This window comes from Lucilia sericata, unplaced genomic scaffold (genome assembly GCF_015586225.1).
Source record: "Lucilia sericata isolate MDLA Ls3-8-SP2 unplaced genomic scaffold, ASM1558622v1 Contig000109F_arrow, whole genome shotgun sequence".
Lineage (NCBI taxonomy): Eukaryota > Metazoa > Arthropoda > Insecta > Diptera > Calliphoridae > Lucilia > Lucilia sericata.
In genome coordinates this window covers 565424-584157 of record NW_023994141.1, presented here as the reverse complement: position 1 = coordinate 584157, position 18734 = coordinate 565424, and the positions used below count along the sequence as shown (strand labels likewise).

Here is an 18734-nt window from a genome sequence, read left to right as displayed (position 1 = left end):
GTTAGTTCTATTTATCTATCTTCTATCATTTCTTGTTTGTCTATATCGGCAAATAGAAAAAAATCTAAACCTTTAAAAGTGGATTTATTTGTTCATTTAAAGTGCCTGAGGTTACAACCTTTGTTATTTTACGTATTCTTTTTTCTTCCTTCTTGTGATTCCTTTTAATCCTTTTGTATGTCGTAGTGTCAATTTAAAGAGAAAGCATAGAAGAAAAACAAAAAAACTAACACTCATATCCTTTCAATTTGTTTAGGAGGGGTTATTTGAAAACGTGTAGATGTCAAAAAATATGCAAACCTTAGAAAGGACTATAATACATTTACCACTCACACATTTGTAGATATATATATACCTTCAAGGTTTAACACAGACATGACTTACAATCGCTCTGTTAAAGCTCGAACGAAATCAATTGATGTGTAAAACAAAAGAGCATTTGGAATTGTAATGGTTTTGAAGGTTAGGTCGATCGGTCAATAAATACATACATATGTATATACATCCAAGCATACATAGTAATACTATTGTCTTAGAAACATTTCTATGTATTTTTATTTTTTATGTAGTTGCTTGTTGTTTGTGGGTGCATTGTCTAAAGTAAGTGATTTTGTAATAGTGTTAAGTCATAAGAAAAGTTGTAAAACAATACATACTTGTTGTTAAAGATTTCTATTTTCAGAACGAAAAGAATTGAAATTTAACATGCATAAACTATTGAGGGCTTACTTTTGTAGGTATTCTTTGTTTTTAGGACAACTATTTAAATTTACATTTTTTCTAAAATAAAGGATTTTTTGAAATTTGATATTTAAATACAAACTAACGGTCTAGTTTATAGTCTAGTCTAAACTATAGTCTAGTCTATAGTCTAGTCTTTAGTCTTGTCTAGTCTAGTCTAGTCTAGTCTAGTCTAGTCTAGTCTAGTCTAGTCTAGTCTATAGTCTAGTCTATAGTCTAGTCTATAGTCTAGTCTATAGTCTAGTCTATAGTCTAGTCTATAGTCTAGTCTATAGTCTAGTCTATAGTCTAGTCTATAGTCTAGTCTATAGTCTAGTCTATAGTCTAGTCTATAGTCTAGTCTATAGTCTAGTCTATAGTATAGTCTATAGTATAGTCTATAGTCTAGTCTATAGTCTAGTCTATAGTCTAGTCTATAGTCTAGTCTATAGTCTAGTCTATAGTCTAGTCTATAGTCTAGTCTATAGTCTAGTCTATAGTCTAGTCTATAGTCTAGTCTATAGTCTAGTCTATAGTCTAGTCTATAGTCTAGTCTATAGTCTAGTCTATAGTCTAGTCTATCTAGTCTATAGTCTAGTCTATAGTCTAGTCTATAGTCTAGTCTATAGTCTAGTCTATAGTCTAGTCTATAGTCTAGTCTATAGTCTTGTCTATAGTCTAGTCTATAGTCTAGTCTATAGTCTAGTCTATAGTCTAGTCTATAGTCTAGTCTATAGTCTAGTCTATAGTCTAGTCTATAGTCTAGTCTATAGTCTAGTCTATAGTCTAGTCTATAGTCTAGTCTATAGTCTAGTCTATAGTCTAGTCTATAGTCTAGTCTATAGTCTAGTCTATAGTCTAGTCTATAGTCCTAGTCTATAGTCTAGTCTATAGTCTAGTCTATAGTCTAGTCTAGTCTAGTCTATAGTCTAGTCTATAGTCTAGTCTATAGTCTAGTCTATAGTCTAGTCTATAGTCTAGTCTATAGTCTAGTCTATAGTCTAGTCTATAGTCTAAGTCTATAGTCTAGTCTATAGTTTAGTCTATAGTCTAGTCTATAGTCTAGTCTATAGTCTAGTCTATAGTCTAGTCTATAGTCTAGTCTATAGTCTAGTCTATAGTCTAGTCGATAGTCTAGTCTATAGTCTAGTCATAGTCTAGTCCTATAGTCTAGTCTAGTCTAGTCTATAGTCTAGTCTATAGTCTAGTCTATAGTCTAGTCTATAGTCTAGTCTATAGTCTAGTCTATAGTCTAGTCTATAGTCTAGTCTATAGTCTAGTCTATAGCTAGTCTATAGTCTAGTCTATAGTCTAGTCTATCAGTCTAGTCTATAGTCTAGTCTATAGTCTAGTCTATAGTCTAGTCTATAGTCTAGTCTATAGTTCTAGTCTATAGTCTAGTCGATAGTCTAGTCTATAGTCTATAGTCTAGTCTATAGTCTAGTCTATAGTCTAGTCTATAGTCTAGTCTATAGTCTAGTCTATAGTCTAGTCTATAGTCTAGTCTAGTCTAGTCTATAGTCTAGTCTATAGTCTAGTCTATAGTCTAGTCTATAGTCTAGTCTAGTCTAGTCTATAGTCTAGTCTATAGTCTAGTCTATAGTCTAGTCTATAGTCTAGTCTATAGTCTAGTCTATAGTCTAGTCTATAGTCTAGTCTATAGTCTAGTCTATAGTCTAGTCTATAGTCTAGTCTATAGTCTAGTCTATAGTCTAGTCTATAGTCTAGTCTATAGTCTAGTCTATAGTCTAGTCTATAGTCTAGTCTATAGTCTAGTCTATAGTCTAGTCTATAGTCTAGTCTATAGTCTAATCTATAGTCTAGTCTATAGTCTAGTCTATAGTCTAGTCTATAGTCTAGTCTATAGTCTAGTCTATAGTCTAGTCTATAGTCTAGTCTATAGTCTAGTCTATAGTCTAGTCTATAGTCTAGTCTATAGTCTAGTCTATAGTCTAGTCTATAGTCTAGTCTATAGTCTAGTCTATAGTCTAGTCTATAGTCTAGTCTATAGTCTAGTCTATAGTCTAGTCTATAGTCTAGTCTATAGTCTAGTCTATAGTCTAGTCTATAGTCTAGTCTATAGTCTAGTCTATAGTCTAGTCTATAGTCTAGTCTATAGTCTAGTCTATAGTCTAGTCTATAGTCTAGTCTATAGTCTAGTCTATAGTCTAGTCTATAGTCTAGTCTATAGTCTAGTCTATAGTCTAGTCTATAGTCTAGTCTATAGTCTAGTCTATAGTCTAGTCTATAGTCTAGTCTATAGTCTAGTCTATAGTCTAGTCTATAGTCTAGTCTATAGTCTAGTCTATAGTCTAGTCTATAGTCTAGTCTATAGTCTAGTCTATAGTCTAGTCTATAGTCTAGTCTATAGTCTAGTCTATAGTCTAGTCTATAGTCTAGTCTATAGTCTAGTCTATAGTCTAGTCTATAGTCTAGTCTATAGTCTAGTCTATAGTCTAGTCTATAGTCTAGTCTATAGTCTAGTCTATAGTCTAGTCTATAGTCTAGTCTATAGTCTAGTCTATAGTCTAGTCTATAGTCCAGTATATCGTCTAGTCTATAGTATAATATATAGTCTAGTCTAAGGTCTAGTCTATACTCTAGTCTATAATCTAGTATGTATATAGTCTAATTTTGTACACTTAAAATATATTAAGAATCAATCTTTTTAAGTATCTGTCAATGATTTAATTTAAGAATAAAATCAACTTGTAAAATTGGTTTTCATTTCTTGCACATAAAAATTTCCATAGAATACCAGACAAATTCTGTAGACATTTTTCTTAAAAAAAAATGTCTGTATTATTAACATCTTTATTGGCAGTATAAAAGGACCTTACTAAAGAAGCAAACCAAGTGCATATTCCTTTAATTTCTAACCTCTCAATATTTGTTAAGGAAACTATAATTTGCTAAGGAAACCTTACAAAGAAAAAAAAAATAATATATTTACATTTGTAATACAATATTCAAAATACTTATTTTTTGTCTACTTTTTTTTCTTTCTACTTCTAGTGCCAAGTAAACCTCAAAATCTCACCGTATTAGATGTTACGGCAACAAGCATAACGATGTCTTGGCATCCACCTAAAAATCAAAATGGTGCAATTGCCGGTTATCATGTCTTTCATATACATGAAAATCAAACGGGCGTGGAAATTGTAAAACGTAATGCTGCAGATTCAGCCATAACATTTGAGCTGCCAAAATTAAGTAAGTACAGTAGAAGTAGTAGTAGTAAGACAGAACAAATCAAAAAACCAAATTTTATGTATGTATTACTCATATATTAAGTTCAATTATAATTACCGAAAAAAAAGTTATAAGAAAAATTGCAAAAAAAAAAGTCAAACCAAATAATGGGAATTGTATTGAGTTTTTGTTGACTTTTTGACTTGTGATTTAATTATAATAATTAACTTTACGTGTGTTTCATTATTATTTTTTTTTTTTCATTATTATTTTAATTTGTTGCCTTTAATATACTCAGCTGCCTACCTCAGTGTACACTGTACTGCCAGTTTGTTATGAAAATACAATACAATAGAGTATAATAATGTCATATTGAATGTTGATATACGTACAAACATACATACATACATATGTACATATAAATTTAACATTATTTGTTGTTTTTGTTATAGTATAGGTCAGAATATTTAAGTAGTTTACAAACTGCCCCCCATTGGAACATAGTACAGCTTAAAGGACGGATATTGCCACAATAATATCATTTATTTATAGTATGACAAGACAATCCTGGCGTATTTAATTTATATTTAAATTAAGGTGACCAGTTTTTAAAATTAAAAAATAAATTTACCTAAAACATTCTCTTAGGAACAAACGTTCCTATTGAAAGTATGTAAAACTGCGTTATCCTCCATTAATAAGTTTTGAACCTTAACTGATTTGGATGTCTTTTCGGTTAGCAGCCGAACACATTACTAATACAACTTTTGAGCAAAAATGTCCTTGAACTGGTATAATATTTACGTAATGTTAATTAATGTAATTGGCAATTCTTAGATTAAAGGTCAAAGGTTATTAATATTTGTTTTTGACCTTTAACTTTTTATAACTAATTGGTTGCTAGCATATGTTTTATGGAATGCATTTTACATGAAAAAATTTTTTTCTCATTATATAGTTGAAGGTCATTAAAGAAAGGTCAATTTCGAACATTGACGTTTAATGTTTCACTGACTTTTTACTTGTTGTCAAATGTTTGTATAATTATTCTGTGGAATTATTAAATCAGATTAAGAAATGACTTATTTCTATCGAAAGATTTTCCATAATCAAGTGGAATTATTAGACAAGATATTAAGAGTCAAAGTTCACTTAAGGTTAGATTAATAAGTTTAAGTTTTTAAGAAAACTTAAAGGCAAAGTCATTGAATTATGAAGGTATAGTGGATACTACAGACTATAGTGGAGACTATAGTATAGTTCGGTGTATAGAATATAGTTCAGACTATATACTATAGTCCATACTTTTGACTATAATCTACAGTCTATAGACCCTATAGGCAATAAGCTAGACTAGTCTATAGTCCAGATAGTCCATAATTTTAACTATAGTTTAGATTATAGTCTATAGTCCAGAATATAGACCAGAAAATAGGCAGACTATAGACTACAGAGAAGACTATAGTCCAGATTTTAAACTATCGTCCATATTTTTGACTTAGTTTAGATTATAAGACTAGTCGATACTTCAGATTATAGTGCAGATTATAGTATATGGTCCAGACTATAGACAAAAGTCCATACTATAGATTTTAGTCCAGACTATAGTCCAGATTATAGAATATAGTTTAGATTATACACTATAGTCCAGACTATGGACTATAATCTAGACTATAGCCAAAAAAATTGACTATAGTCTGCACTATAGTCTATAGTTTGGACTATAGACTGGTCCAGTATATGGACCAGATTGTAGGCTATAGTCCAGACTATGGACTATAGCCCAGACTATAAACTATAGTCCATAGTTTTGACTATTGTCTGGATTATAGTCTATAGTTTGGACTATAGTATACAATCTGAACTATATTCTATAGTCTGGACTAAAATATATAGTATGGATTATTGTCTATAGTCTAGACTATATGCTATAATCTGGACTATAATCTGAAGTATCGACTAGTCTTATAATCTAGACTATAGACAAAAGTTTGAACTATAGTCTGAACTAGTCTATAGTCTAGACTATAGACTGGTCCAGACTATAGATCAGATTGTAGGTTATAGTCCAGACTATAGTTCTTTAGACTTTAGTCCGGACACCTAACTAAAGTCTTAATTATAAACTGTCCAGAGTAGATACTATAGTCCAGATTATTATCTATAATCCATACTATATTCAAAAATATAAACTAGATCTTTAAAAACTATTTCAAATATTTAGTTTAACAATACTTTTAACTGATCCCTTAATAGTAGATAATTTAACATTTGCTTTGGTCACCTCATTTCACCGTAGTATTGTTTATATTAAACACACTAATACATTAATACTTAAGCAAGTCAAGTCAACTGAACAACCAACTTATTCACGCAAACCCATACAAACACCAACAACAGTAATGTGTTCTTTTAGCCATTTTATCCTTTGACATTTCATTATGCTTATATTATCTGTTATTAATTTTGACCAAACCATTTTGCTGTCATTGGCCATTGTGGCCAATTGTTGTCAAACGGAAAAGGGAACAAGGCAGCCAACGCATAAACGTTAAGAGAAAGGCAGTAGGAGAGTCAGTCGTGTTAAAAACAAGCCTGTTAAAATGTTAAATATTTGCAACAATAACTACAAGTAACAACAACAGCAGCAAAATACAAAAACAACTACGATTACTAGTACTATGTACTACTATAGTGATGTTTAACAACATTAAGCATTTATGTGAGAACATGAGAGGCTTTCAGAATTTCACACCAACACAAAGTTGTTTTTATTTTTTTTTTTTTTTTGTTTTTGTCTTAAATGGTTTTATAATTAAAAATCGCTTGTATTAAAAATATAAAACAAAACATATATTTATTGTTGTTATTTTTATTATTATGGTCACTGGAGGCGACCAATGTTTTACAAAATTATTAAATATGAAAATTTAATGCAATTAAGGCTTTTAACTGATTAACGTCATATAACGCACATAATAAGGCTGCAGTGGATTTTTAACCAGAAAACAATACAAATATGTTGAATTAACGACTTAAACAAGTACAATAATAACAACTACAAGACCAAAATATGTATAATAATTAATAACAAAAACTGTGTTAAGTTTTTGTTTTAACATAGATGGTTTTTGGAAGGCATAAGTCTAAGGCATTTTTTTAAATTTTATAAAAATGGTTAAACCTTAAAGAACATTTGAGTCAATTTTAATCATAATATTTTTTTTCTTTTCTTTGGCTCATTTTAGAACCTTTCACTGAATACCGCATTAAAGTAAATGCTTTCACTACTAAAAACGAGGGTGAATCTTCGGATAAAATTATACAACGTACCGATGTAGCGGGACCAAGTGCACCGATTATTGTGAATTTAACATGTCATTCACAAGATTCGTTAACCATACGCTGGAAACGTCCTTTAGAATTTTATAATAATATTGATTTTTATATAATAAAAACAAAAATTATGGGTCAGGATGCTCACCGTGATATAAGGATAAATGCATCGGCGAAGGAATTGGAAACAGCGGTAAGTTGAAGAGAATATTTTTAAAATGAAATTTATGTTAAGGGGTGTTAACAGTGGTAAGTTGGTAGTGCTGTAGTCCGGCAGTTCACAGGTGATAAGTTCGGACGTCTGAACGCCCATGAGGTTCTGATAACACTAACTTACTAACTTTCTAACTTACTAAGTTACTAACTTACTAACTTACTAACTTACTAACTTACTAACTTACTACCTTACTAACTTACTAACTTACTAACTTACAAACTTACAAAGTTACAAACTTACTAACTTACTAACTTTCTAACTTACTAACTTACTAACTAACTAACTTACTAACTTACTAATTTACTAACTTACTAATTTACAAACTTAATAACTTACTAACTTATTAACTTAATAACTTACTACCTTACTGACTTACTAACTTACTAATTTACTAACTCACTAACTTACCAACCAACCAACTAAGTAACTAACTAACTAACTAACTAACTAACTAACTACTAACTAACTAACTAACTAACTAACTAACTAACTAACTACTAACTAACTACTAACTAACTAACTAACTAACTAACTAACTAACTAACTAACTAACTACTAACTAACTAACTAACTAACTAACTAACTAACTACTAACTACTAACTAACTAACTAACTAACTAACTAACTAACTAACTAACTAACTAACTAACTAACTAACTAACTAACTAACTAACTAACTACTAACTAAACTACTAACTAACTAACTAACTAACTAACTAACTACTAACTAACTAACTAACTAACTAACTAACTAACTAACTAACTACTAACTAACTAACTAACTAACTAACTAACTAACTAACTAACTAACTAACTAACTAACTAACTAACTAACTAACTAACTAACTAACTAACTAACTAACTAACTAACTAACTAACTAACTAACTAACTAACTAACTAACTAACTAACTAACTAACTAACTAACTAACTAACTAACTAACTAACTACTAACTAACTACTAACTAACTAACTAACTAACTAACTAACTAACTAACTAACTAACTAACTAACTAACTAACTAACTAACTAACTAACTAACTAACTAACTAACTAACTAACTAACTAACTAACTAACTAACTAACTAACTAACTAACTAACTAACTAACTAACTAACTAACTAACTAACTAACTAACTACTAACTAACTAACTAACTAACTAACTAACTAACTAACTAACTAACTAACTAACTAACTAACTAACTAACTAACTAACTAACTAACTAACTAACTAACTAACTACTAACTAACTAACTAACTAACTAACTAACTAACTAACTAACTAACTAACTAACTACTAACTAACTAACTAACTAACTAACTAACTAACTAACTAACTAACTAACTAACTAACTAACTAACTAACTAACTAACTAACTAACTAACTAACTAACTAACTAACTAACTAACTAACTAACTAACTAACTAACTAACTAACTAACTAACTAACTAACTAACTAACTAACTACTAACTAACTAACTAACTAACTAACTAACTAACTAACTAACTAACTAACTAACTAACTAACTAACTAACTAACTAACTAACTAACTAACTAACTAACTAACTAACTAACTAACTAACTAACTAACTAACTAACTAACTAACTAACTAACTAACTAACTAACTAACTAACTAACTAACTAACTAACTAACTAACTAACTACTAACTAACTAACTAACTAACTAACTAACTAACTAACTAACTAACTAACTAACTAACTAACTAACTAACTAACTAACTAACTAACTAACTAATTAACTAACTAACTAACTAACTAACAACTAACTAACTAACTATTTCAACCTAGTTTCGGCCTGAAAGCTAGCGACGTGATTAGATAGATTCAGATTCTGGTTTTTCAGTATTGAGTTTTCCTTGACCATGATATGATATCAGGGATTAGTGCTACAATGTTACCGACAAATTCTGTGTCTGCCATCGGTCACGTCTGAAGTTTTAGTTTTATGAATATCGTTTGCTGTTTATTATCAATAAAAACCATTTTTCTTTAAATTTTTCTAAAGTCTTCACTAAATGCAATTTAATACAATTACTGTAAAGTTTTTATATAAAACATATCAAACTAAAACTTTTCATAAAGAAAATACTAAAATACAAATCTAAAAAATAAATACAAAACTATGAGATTTTATACATTTATAGATTTTCGTAACAAAATCATAAACAATAACTTTTCACAAATGTGACTTGTCTGTCGCTCAAAATAAAACTCACTCTATAGCAAAAATAAAGTATAAAACATATAAATAAACATAAATTGTATAAAAAATGATTACGTTAAAATCACATTCATCATTCAGTTTAGCCAATAACTTCCAAATACAATCATATTTTTCAAGTTTATGCCCGTAGATGGGTTCTAAAACTAAACAGAGAATTCATTTTCGTCGTCAACTAAATACATATTGATCAATAGTATTTTTATGCATATAAAATGGTATAAACCATCATGTGTATAAAACATTTTTTTTTTTTTTTTATTTATCCTACAAATACTTTTTTAGGAAAAATATATATATTTTTTTAAGTGAGTGTATGAATATGAGCTAAATAAAAATCATGTACACACAAACTTTGTTTATTTGTATTTGTATATTGGAATTTATTTGGAAAAATGGTTTAAAAAAACTAAAATTTTTTTATTTCAAAATCTAATAAAAAAATTGTTGAAAAATCGAAATATAAATACCAAGTTTGTTTTTATTCCCGACAAGATATAAAAACAACACACTGCACACATACACACACACAAATGTAATTTTATACATAAATTTATAAACAAACTCCACTCAGACTTCTACCATGGCAAAACCCCTAGAAAAAATATAAATTTCAAATGTCAATTTTTATTTAGTACTAAAGGAAAAAACATTGGCTGGAAAAAATATAACCGAAAACAGCATAACTTTTTTACCAAAATTCTGTTATTTTTTGTTTAACTAAATTTTGATTATAAACACAAGGTATGCAGCAAACGAGTAGTTAGTTAGAATAACGATGAATTGTACAGAATTTTTCTCTTAAATTTCGTTAGTTTTTCCTTTTTTGTTATTTATTTATCAGAATATCAAATAAAAATTTTTAAAGTTATACATAGTTTTTGCATTTGTATATACGCATGCACAGACAATAGAATACTCCTGCATACATATGAGTTCTTTGGTAAAACAACACTTTTTTTTCGAGGAAAGAAATATTTATTAATCTATCACACGTTAGGTAAATTAAGAAATCCCACGATTTACCATAAAATGATATTAGGGAAATTGGGCTTAAGGGAATAATCGGATAAAATTTTATAAAATTGTTAAATATGGGCATTTCCACCGAAAAGTATATTTTTGTCACATCACGTCACGAACATTAATTGACAATATCTTAAGACCATTCCTTTTGATTTTCCCTTACTTTATCCTATGTATAAAGCTATTAGAGCTCTACATAAAAATATAAATCATTTAAATATATATATTTTCCCTAGATATAGGCAGTGATGTGACAAAAGTGGACTTTTCGGTGGAAATGCACATATTTGAAAATAACCTTATTGTATTAGAGTAAAAATGTGTCTGAAAACAACAGCTTTAAAACTTAAACTTAGTTTAAACTTCGAATTTAGTGGTTAAGGTGAATGTGTCTAATCAATATAGAACATGACAATATGATAAATGTATAAAAGTTTTTTAGCTTTAACTAGATTACATATACTTTAAACTTAGTTTAAACTTTAGGCTAAATTTATTTAAATGATATGCAGAAGTAATGTGAAAAACTTTAAAACTGAAACTCAGTATAAACTTCGAGTTTAGTGGTTTAGTTAAGGTGAATATATTTATCACTATAGAACATAGAATTATGATATAACTTGTTAAAGTTTAAACCCCAGTTACGAACGAACGAACTAACTAACTAACGAAGAACTAACTAACTAACAACGAACGAACGAACGAACTAACTACCTAACGACCGAACCTAACTAACAACGAACAAACGACACGAACGAACGAACTAACTAACGAAAACTAACAACCTAACAACGAACTAACGAACGACTACGAACGAACGAACTCAACTACGAACGACAACAACGAACTAACGAACTAACTAACGAACTAAACCGAACTAACGAACTAACAACTCACTAAACGAACTAACAAAACGAACACAACGACTAACTAAAACGAACTAACTAACTAACTAACTACTAACTAACTACTAACTAACTAACTAACTAACTAACTAACTAACTAACTAACTAACTAACTAACTAACTAACTAACTAACTAACTAACTAACTAACTAACTAACTAACAACTAAGCTAAGCTAACTAACTAACTAACTAACTAACTAACTAACTAAGGCGTAACAAAACAGATACTAACTAACTAACTAACTAACTAACTAACTAACTAAACTCACTAACTAACTAACGAACTAACTAACTAACTAACTAACTAACTAACTACCTAACTAACTAACTAACTACTAACTAACTAGAATCTAACTAACTAAATAACTAACTAACTAACAACTACTAATACTAACTAAACTAACTAATACTAACTAACAACTAACTAACTAACTAACTAACTAACTAAATAACTAACTAACTAACTAACTAAGCTAACTAACTAACTAACTAACTAACTACTAACTAACTAACTAACACTAACTAACTAACTAACTAGCTAACTAACTAATCTAACAACTAACTAACTAACAAATAACTAACTAACTAACTAACTAACTAACTAACTAACTAACTAACTAACTAACTAACTAACTAACTAACTAACTAACTAACTAACTAACTAACTAACTAACTAACTAACTAAATAAATAAATAAATAACTAACTAACTAACTAACTAACTAACTATAAATTAAACTTGATTTAGTGCAGTTTAAACTATAGTTTAAGAAAGTTTAACTAAAATTAAAATGAAATAATCCCACTACGAAGTAGAATTAGTCAACAAATTAATTCGAATAAAAAAAAGAAACTTAAATGTACCTCACTCACTATTTGAAAGTTTCAGCTTGGTTTAAACTCAGTAAACATAGGTTAACTTAATCAGTAGTATTCACTTCGATTTAAAATTTTTCAAAATTACTTCTTAGCTTAAACTTGGATTAAGCTCGTTTATATTTAATTTTTCTATCGGTAATAAAATGTTTCAAAAAATGTTTAGAGTTTAAACATAGTTTAAACTATCGAAATTGAAGTTTAACTAAGGAAAATAGTATCAAACAATATACAGTGTTGCAAAACTTTACTCAACTTTACTCAACTATATTTATAGTTTAAACTTCAGAATCAATTACTATGAAAAAGTTTATATAAAACATTTTTTCTTTTAAAAAAATCAAGTTTAACTATTAAAAACCTCTCGTGCTTTTATGCTTTTATTACCATAACCACCCTCGTAAATTTTCGTTTATTTATAACATAAAATCTAGCAGTTACAGGAAAACATTTATAAACTAAAAAATTCAAATACAAACATTCGAAGCCAACAGCCAACATTCGCATAAATGATAAATGGTTGTAAAACAACTACACTACAAATTTTTAAAAGCCTGGCAAAAGTTTATCTTTTTGATATGAATTCAGTAGTTGAAAAAAAAAATAACTTTTCCCCGAAAAAAAATAACAAAAATAAAGGAAAAACTGATCGTTAGCACATATTCAAAACTATTAAATTTATACAAATTGTCAGAAAATTTTGTCGGGAATAATGGCAAAACATGGCGACAAATATTTTTATAGAAAAACTAAAAAAAAAGTTTTCAAATGTTTTATAAAACAAAGTTACAATAAATGTTTGTAAAAATTACAAATAGTAAAAAATATATTTCATAAAAATTGTTTAATATTTATGGTAGTTTATAATTGTTTTATTTATGTTTTTATTTTTTTTTTTTTTGTGTTTTGCAGATGATTATACAGAATTTAACCATGTATCAGTTGTATGAAGTTAAAGTGGCGGCCGCTACTTTCAGCATAATAAATCCAAAGAAAATAATATTGGGTAAATTTTCCGAAGGCAAAAAGGTGAGTGTGTTTATTTGTACAACAATTAATATAAATTTAAATTTTTCATAACATGAATATTTAATTTTACAAAAATATTTATAACAAAATTTTTGGTGTTTAACAAAAATTTAAAAAAAATTTAATTTATTAAAAGATTTATTTGAAATAATCCTGTTAAAATAATTCTGAAAAAACTGCATTTAATTTAAGCTCCTATAGCGAAATAGTTATTAGTCTTGCATTTTCTTTGCATAGTTTTGACATTTAAAGGAAAAAAGTGAAAAAAACTAACATTCTCTCTTGTCTAAATAGCATCCTGCTGTAGCGTCACATAATGATTATCATACAGTGTGTTAAGACATTTTGTTCACAAAACTATTTCTTTATGATAAGAGTGTAAATCAGCTAAGTCCGTTTATAAGCATAGTAAAATAGATTTTATTTCAACTTCAGTTAAGTAAAAATTTGTCTGAGAATTGAAAGATTATAAATTTGTTATAATAAGATATAATATTAGAGGTCAAAGGTCAAGTTAAAATATGTTTGGGAATTATTACAAAATTTCTAACGAAAAAAATTACTTTTTGCTGATGCTAAAGATTCAAATAAACTTCCCTTTGACCCCTTTTTTTTATCGCCAACTGTAACATACATTCATATATTTACTTCACTTGTCACTTGCAATTTTTTTCTATTTTTTTTTTTTATTTTTCGTATTTTTTCTAACAAATTTTCGTCATCAATTTTCTTCTTTAGCAAACATTCCCAAAATAGTTTTTTTTTTGTACTACGTCAGTAAAAACAAAGAGCAAAGAAAAAACAGCGACAAGCTGAACGAAGTTTTAAAAATGATGTAGACTTTGGATTTTCTCTGGTAGTTGTTGTATTTAAATGTATGCATTTGACATGTTTAAATGTAAGAGATATTATTTTTCATCTCAATCCCATGTTTTTTTTTTCTTTATGTTTTTGCTACCAACCCGGCACACATCCATATTAATTCAAGTGAAAATGTACGTGAATTAGTTGTTGTCGTAAATGTAATATGTACTTATATATTTATTTAAGCAGATTTGTTAGTATGAGTAGACTTAAGAGACGGCTAGAGCTGTTTGTAAGTTCTTTTAGAAATAGTAAAATATTTTATTTTAATTTTTGTAATAAAAATTATTAAGTGAAAAATAAGTACACAGAAAGAAAAATCTTAAATTAGTCGTTATTTTAGTAGAAAATTAGAAATTTACGAACAACTATAGACTAGACTATAGACTAGACTATAGACTTGACAATAGACTAGACTGTAGACTAGACTATAGACTAGACTACAGACTAGACTATAGACTAGACTATAGTCTAGACTATAGACTAGACTCTAGACTAGACTCTAGACTAGACTCTAGACTAGACTATAGACTAGACTATAGACTAGACTATAGACTAGACTATAGACTAGACTATAGACTAGACTATAGCCTAGACTATAGACTAGACTATAGACTAGACTATAGACTAGACTATAGACTAGACTATAGACTAGACTATAGACTATAGACTAGACTAGAATATAGACTACACTAGACTAGACTATAGACTAGACTAGACTAGACTAGACTATAGACTAGACTATAGACTAGACTATAGACTAGACTATAGACTAGACTATAGACTAGACTATAGACTAGACTATAGACTAGACTATAGACTAGACTATAGACTAGACTATAGACTAGACTATAGACTAGACTATAGACTAGACTATAGACTAGACTATAGACTAGACTATAGACTAGACTATAGACTAGACTATAGACTAGACTATAGACTAGACTATAGACTAGACTATAGACTAGACTATAGACTAGACTATAGACTAGACTATAGACTAGACTATAGACTAGACTATAGACTAGACTATAGACTAGACTATAGACTAGACTATAGACTAGACTATAGACTAGACTATAGACTAGACTATAGACTAGACTATAGACTAGACTATAGACTAGACTATAGACTAGACTATAGACTAGACTATAGACTAGACTATAGACTAGACTATAGACTAGACTATAGTATAGACTAGACTATAGACTAGACTATAGACTAGACTATAGACTAGACTATACTAGACTATAGACTAGACTATAGACTAGACTATAGACTAGACTATAGACTAGACTATAGACTAGACTATAGACTAGACTATAGACTAGACTATAGACTAGACTATAGACTAGACTATAGACTAGACTATAGACTAGACTATAGACTAGACTATAGACTAGACTATAGACTAGACTATAGACTAGACTATAGACTAGACTATAGACTAGACTATAGACTAGACTATAGACTAGACTATAGACTAGACTATAGACTAGACTATAGACTAGACTATAGACTAGACTATAGACTAGACTATAGACTAGACTATAGACTAGACTATAGACTAGACTATAGACTAGACTATAGACTAGACTATAGACTAGACTATAGACTAGACTATAGACTAGACTATAGACTAGACTATAGACTAGACTATAGACTAGACTATAGACTAGACTATAGACTAGACTATAGACTAGACTATAGACTAGACTATAGACTAGACTATAGACTAGACTATAGACTAGACTATAGACTAGACTATAGACTAGACTATAGACTAGACTATAGACTAGACTATAGACTAGACTATAGACTAGACTATAGACTAGACTATAGACTAGACTATAGACTAGACTATAGACTAGACTATAGACTAGACTATAGACTAGACTATAGACTAGACTATAGACTAGACTAGTCTAGACTATAGACTAGACTATAGACTAGACTATAGACTAGACTATAGACTAGACTATAGACTAGACTATAGACTAGACTATAGACTAGACTATAGACTAGACTATAGACTAGACTATAGACTGGACTATAGACTAGACTATAGACTAGACTATAGACTAGACTATAGACTAGACTATAGACTAGACTATAGACTAGACTATAGACTAGACTATAGACTAGACTATAGACTAGACTGTAGACTAGACTATACACTAGACTATACACTAGACTATACACTAGACTATACACTAGACTATACACTAGACTATACCTTGCATATTTCTACTTTAATTCAGTTTACAGATTTTTTTTGCTTATTTAGATGAATAAAATGAAATTATGTGATTTCTTTAAACAGTTTTCTTTAGCATTTCAGCATTCTTTTAAAAGAAACATTTAAACTCTAACAGCAGGTGTAATTTCAAGTAAAATAATCCCTGTTTTATTTGAACAAATTATTCGTTTGTTTTAATATTTTCCTAATTTTTAGTTTCCGTTACAAATTTATAAATTTCCTGTAACAAAGGAAAACAAACAAACGAATGAATGAACAAATAAACAAGAAATTTGAAAATAAAAATATGAATTTTTTTCTTCTTCAAAATAAAGATTTATGCTGAACCGCTCTACTTTTTCTTAAAACTTCCTTGCTAAGTAAAAAGTTGTTACAAAAAAAGAAAAAAAAAAACATAAAACAAATACCTTTTTTATGATCAAAGTTATTATAACAAAAAAAAAACAAAGAAATGTTTATAAAAAATTTAAATATTTTTATGTTAAGTTTAGCCACAGAAAAAAAAAAATAAAAGAAATAAAACATTGTACTTGTTCAGTTATTCTTTATTTAACGATTCATTGCATAAATTTAATGTTGTCGTTAAAGGTCTTAAAGGTCGTGCTAAAGTTTGACTAAAATTGGGGAGTAAAGCAGTACTTTGGCATATTTATTATTAAAGTAGTCCAAGAATGGTGTTGGGGTTAAATAGCTTTACTTGCTTTACTTTTTAATAACTTAATTTTCTTAAAACTTACACACAAATTTTTATGACTCATTCCTTTTTATACTAATTCTCTATTTTTTTGTGTATTTGTTTGTTTTTTATTACATTTAGATTGGTTTACAACCCAACTGTGAAAAGATACAACCTCTTTTGCGCCAATCTCATAATGATTATAATTTAGCGGTTTTGGTTGGCATCATTTTTAGCTGTTTCGGCATAGTGCTCATTGTAATGGCATTCTTTTTATGGAGGTAAGTGGTGTTCTTTCAAAAAGAAATATATTTGTAGAGTATAGAGTATACAAAACCTACAGAATTTTTATATAAACTTTTTATTATTATATATTCGTTTAAAATACAAAAAACAAACAAATTTCTGTACTAATTATAACCATTAGTAATGAATGAAAATGAAATGTAAAAAAATGTGAAAAAAAAAACATTTATAAGAATTATGGACGTGCTGTTACAGTTGGTTACATTAGCTTAAAAGCACATAGAATATGAAAGAAGGCGGGGTTATCGAAACCCTTTACAACATAATTAAGACAATATTGAGCCATCTAAAATGGGTTACAATAATTTGCGATTTGAGAATTTTAGCCCTAAAATTGAGTTTTACATAAAAAATGTATGAACCTGGTCCCCTCGGTATCGCAAATTCATTTAAAATATTTGATTTAAAGCTACCTTTTTAAAAAGTATAAATTTCTTATAAGATTTTAGTGATAATTGAAGGGTTTTTTATAGTGTTCGGCAAGGAGATTCTCTATACAGTCTAACCCGTTTATAACGAACTCCGTATTCTTGTTTATAACGAAATCGCTCTTGTAACGAATTCTCAAGTTTAATCTTATTATTCACTTATAACGAACAAATTTGACTGATCCCCCTCAGTTCGGTATAGGGATTTGACTGTACGCAACTTTCTTGAAATCGAAACGCAAACAAAGAACGTTTTAAAAATTTAACATACCCGTGGTCTCCCATTTTGGGGACTCCTGACCGCACCCTTCGTGGTCCCATGGGGTCCAAATTCAAAAGTTAAACTCGACAATACTTCCTCTTTGCACATGTGAAATTTCGGACCAACCATTTATAGACCACTATGCAATATTTATTTATTTTAAATGTGGACTATATATTTTTAGAACATTAAACTATGACCCCATTTTGACCTAAAATCGGCTTAATTTTTGATCCAAGGATGAACTGTATTGGTTTTAAAATGGGCCCATACAATCTGGCCCTCCAGTAGGGCTTTGAAGATCTATATTATGTTAAATAGAATAGTATCGCAAGATAAGCTCAGGCAAAACCAAGTTTTTTTTGACTCCTTTCAGGAAATTACTTGAAAAT

General features: G+C 28.7%; 2 protein-coding genes across 4 annotated transcripts in view; one reads left to right on the top strand and one right to left on the bottom strand.

The window, feature by feature from the left end:
- LOC119600284 (uncharacterized protein C2orf42 homolog) overlaps positions 1 to 18734 on the bottom strand; it is a 168668-nt gene that overhangs the window by 113374 nt on the left and 36560 nt on the right. The gene's annotated exons all lie outside the window — the stretch shown is intronic.
- Positions 1 to 18734, top strand: part of LOC119600283 (tyrosine-protein phosphatase 99A) — a 150948-nt gene that overhangs the window by 107006 nt on the left and 25208 nt on the right. For all 3 annotated transcript variants that reach the window (XM_037950432.1, XM_037950431.1, XM_037950430.1), the window contains 4 exons: positions 3736 to 3933; positions 7161 to 7441; positions 13430 to 13546; positions 17488 to 17627. In XM_037950432.1, coding sequence (XP_037806360.1) covers positions 3736 to 3933; positions 7161 to 7441; positions 13430 to 13546; positions 17488 to 17627 — 736 coding nt within the window. The remainder of the gene's footprint in view (positions 1 to 3735; positions 3934 to 7160; positions 7442 to 13429; positions 13547 to 17487; positions 17628 to 18734) is intronic.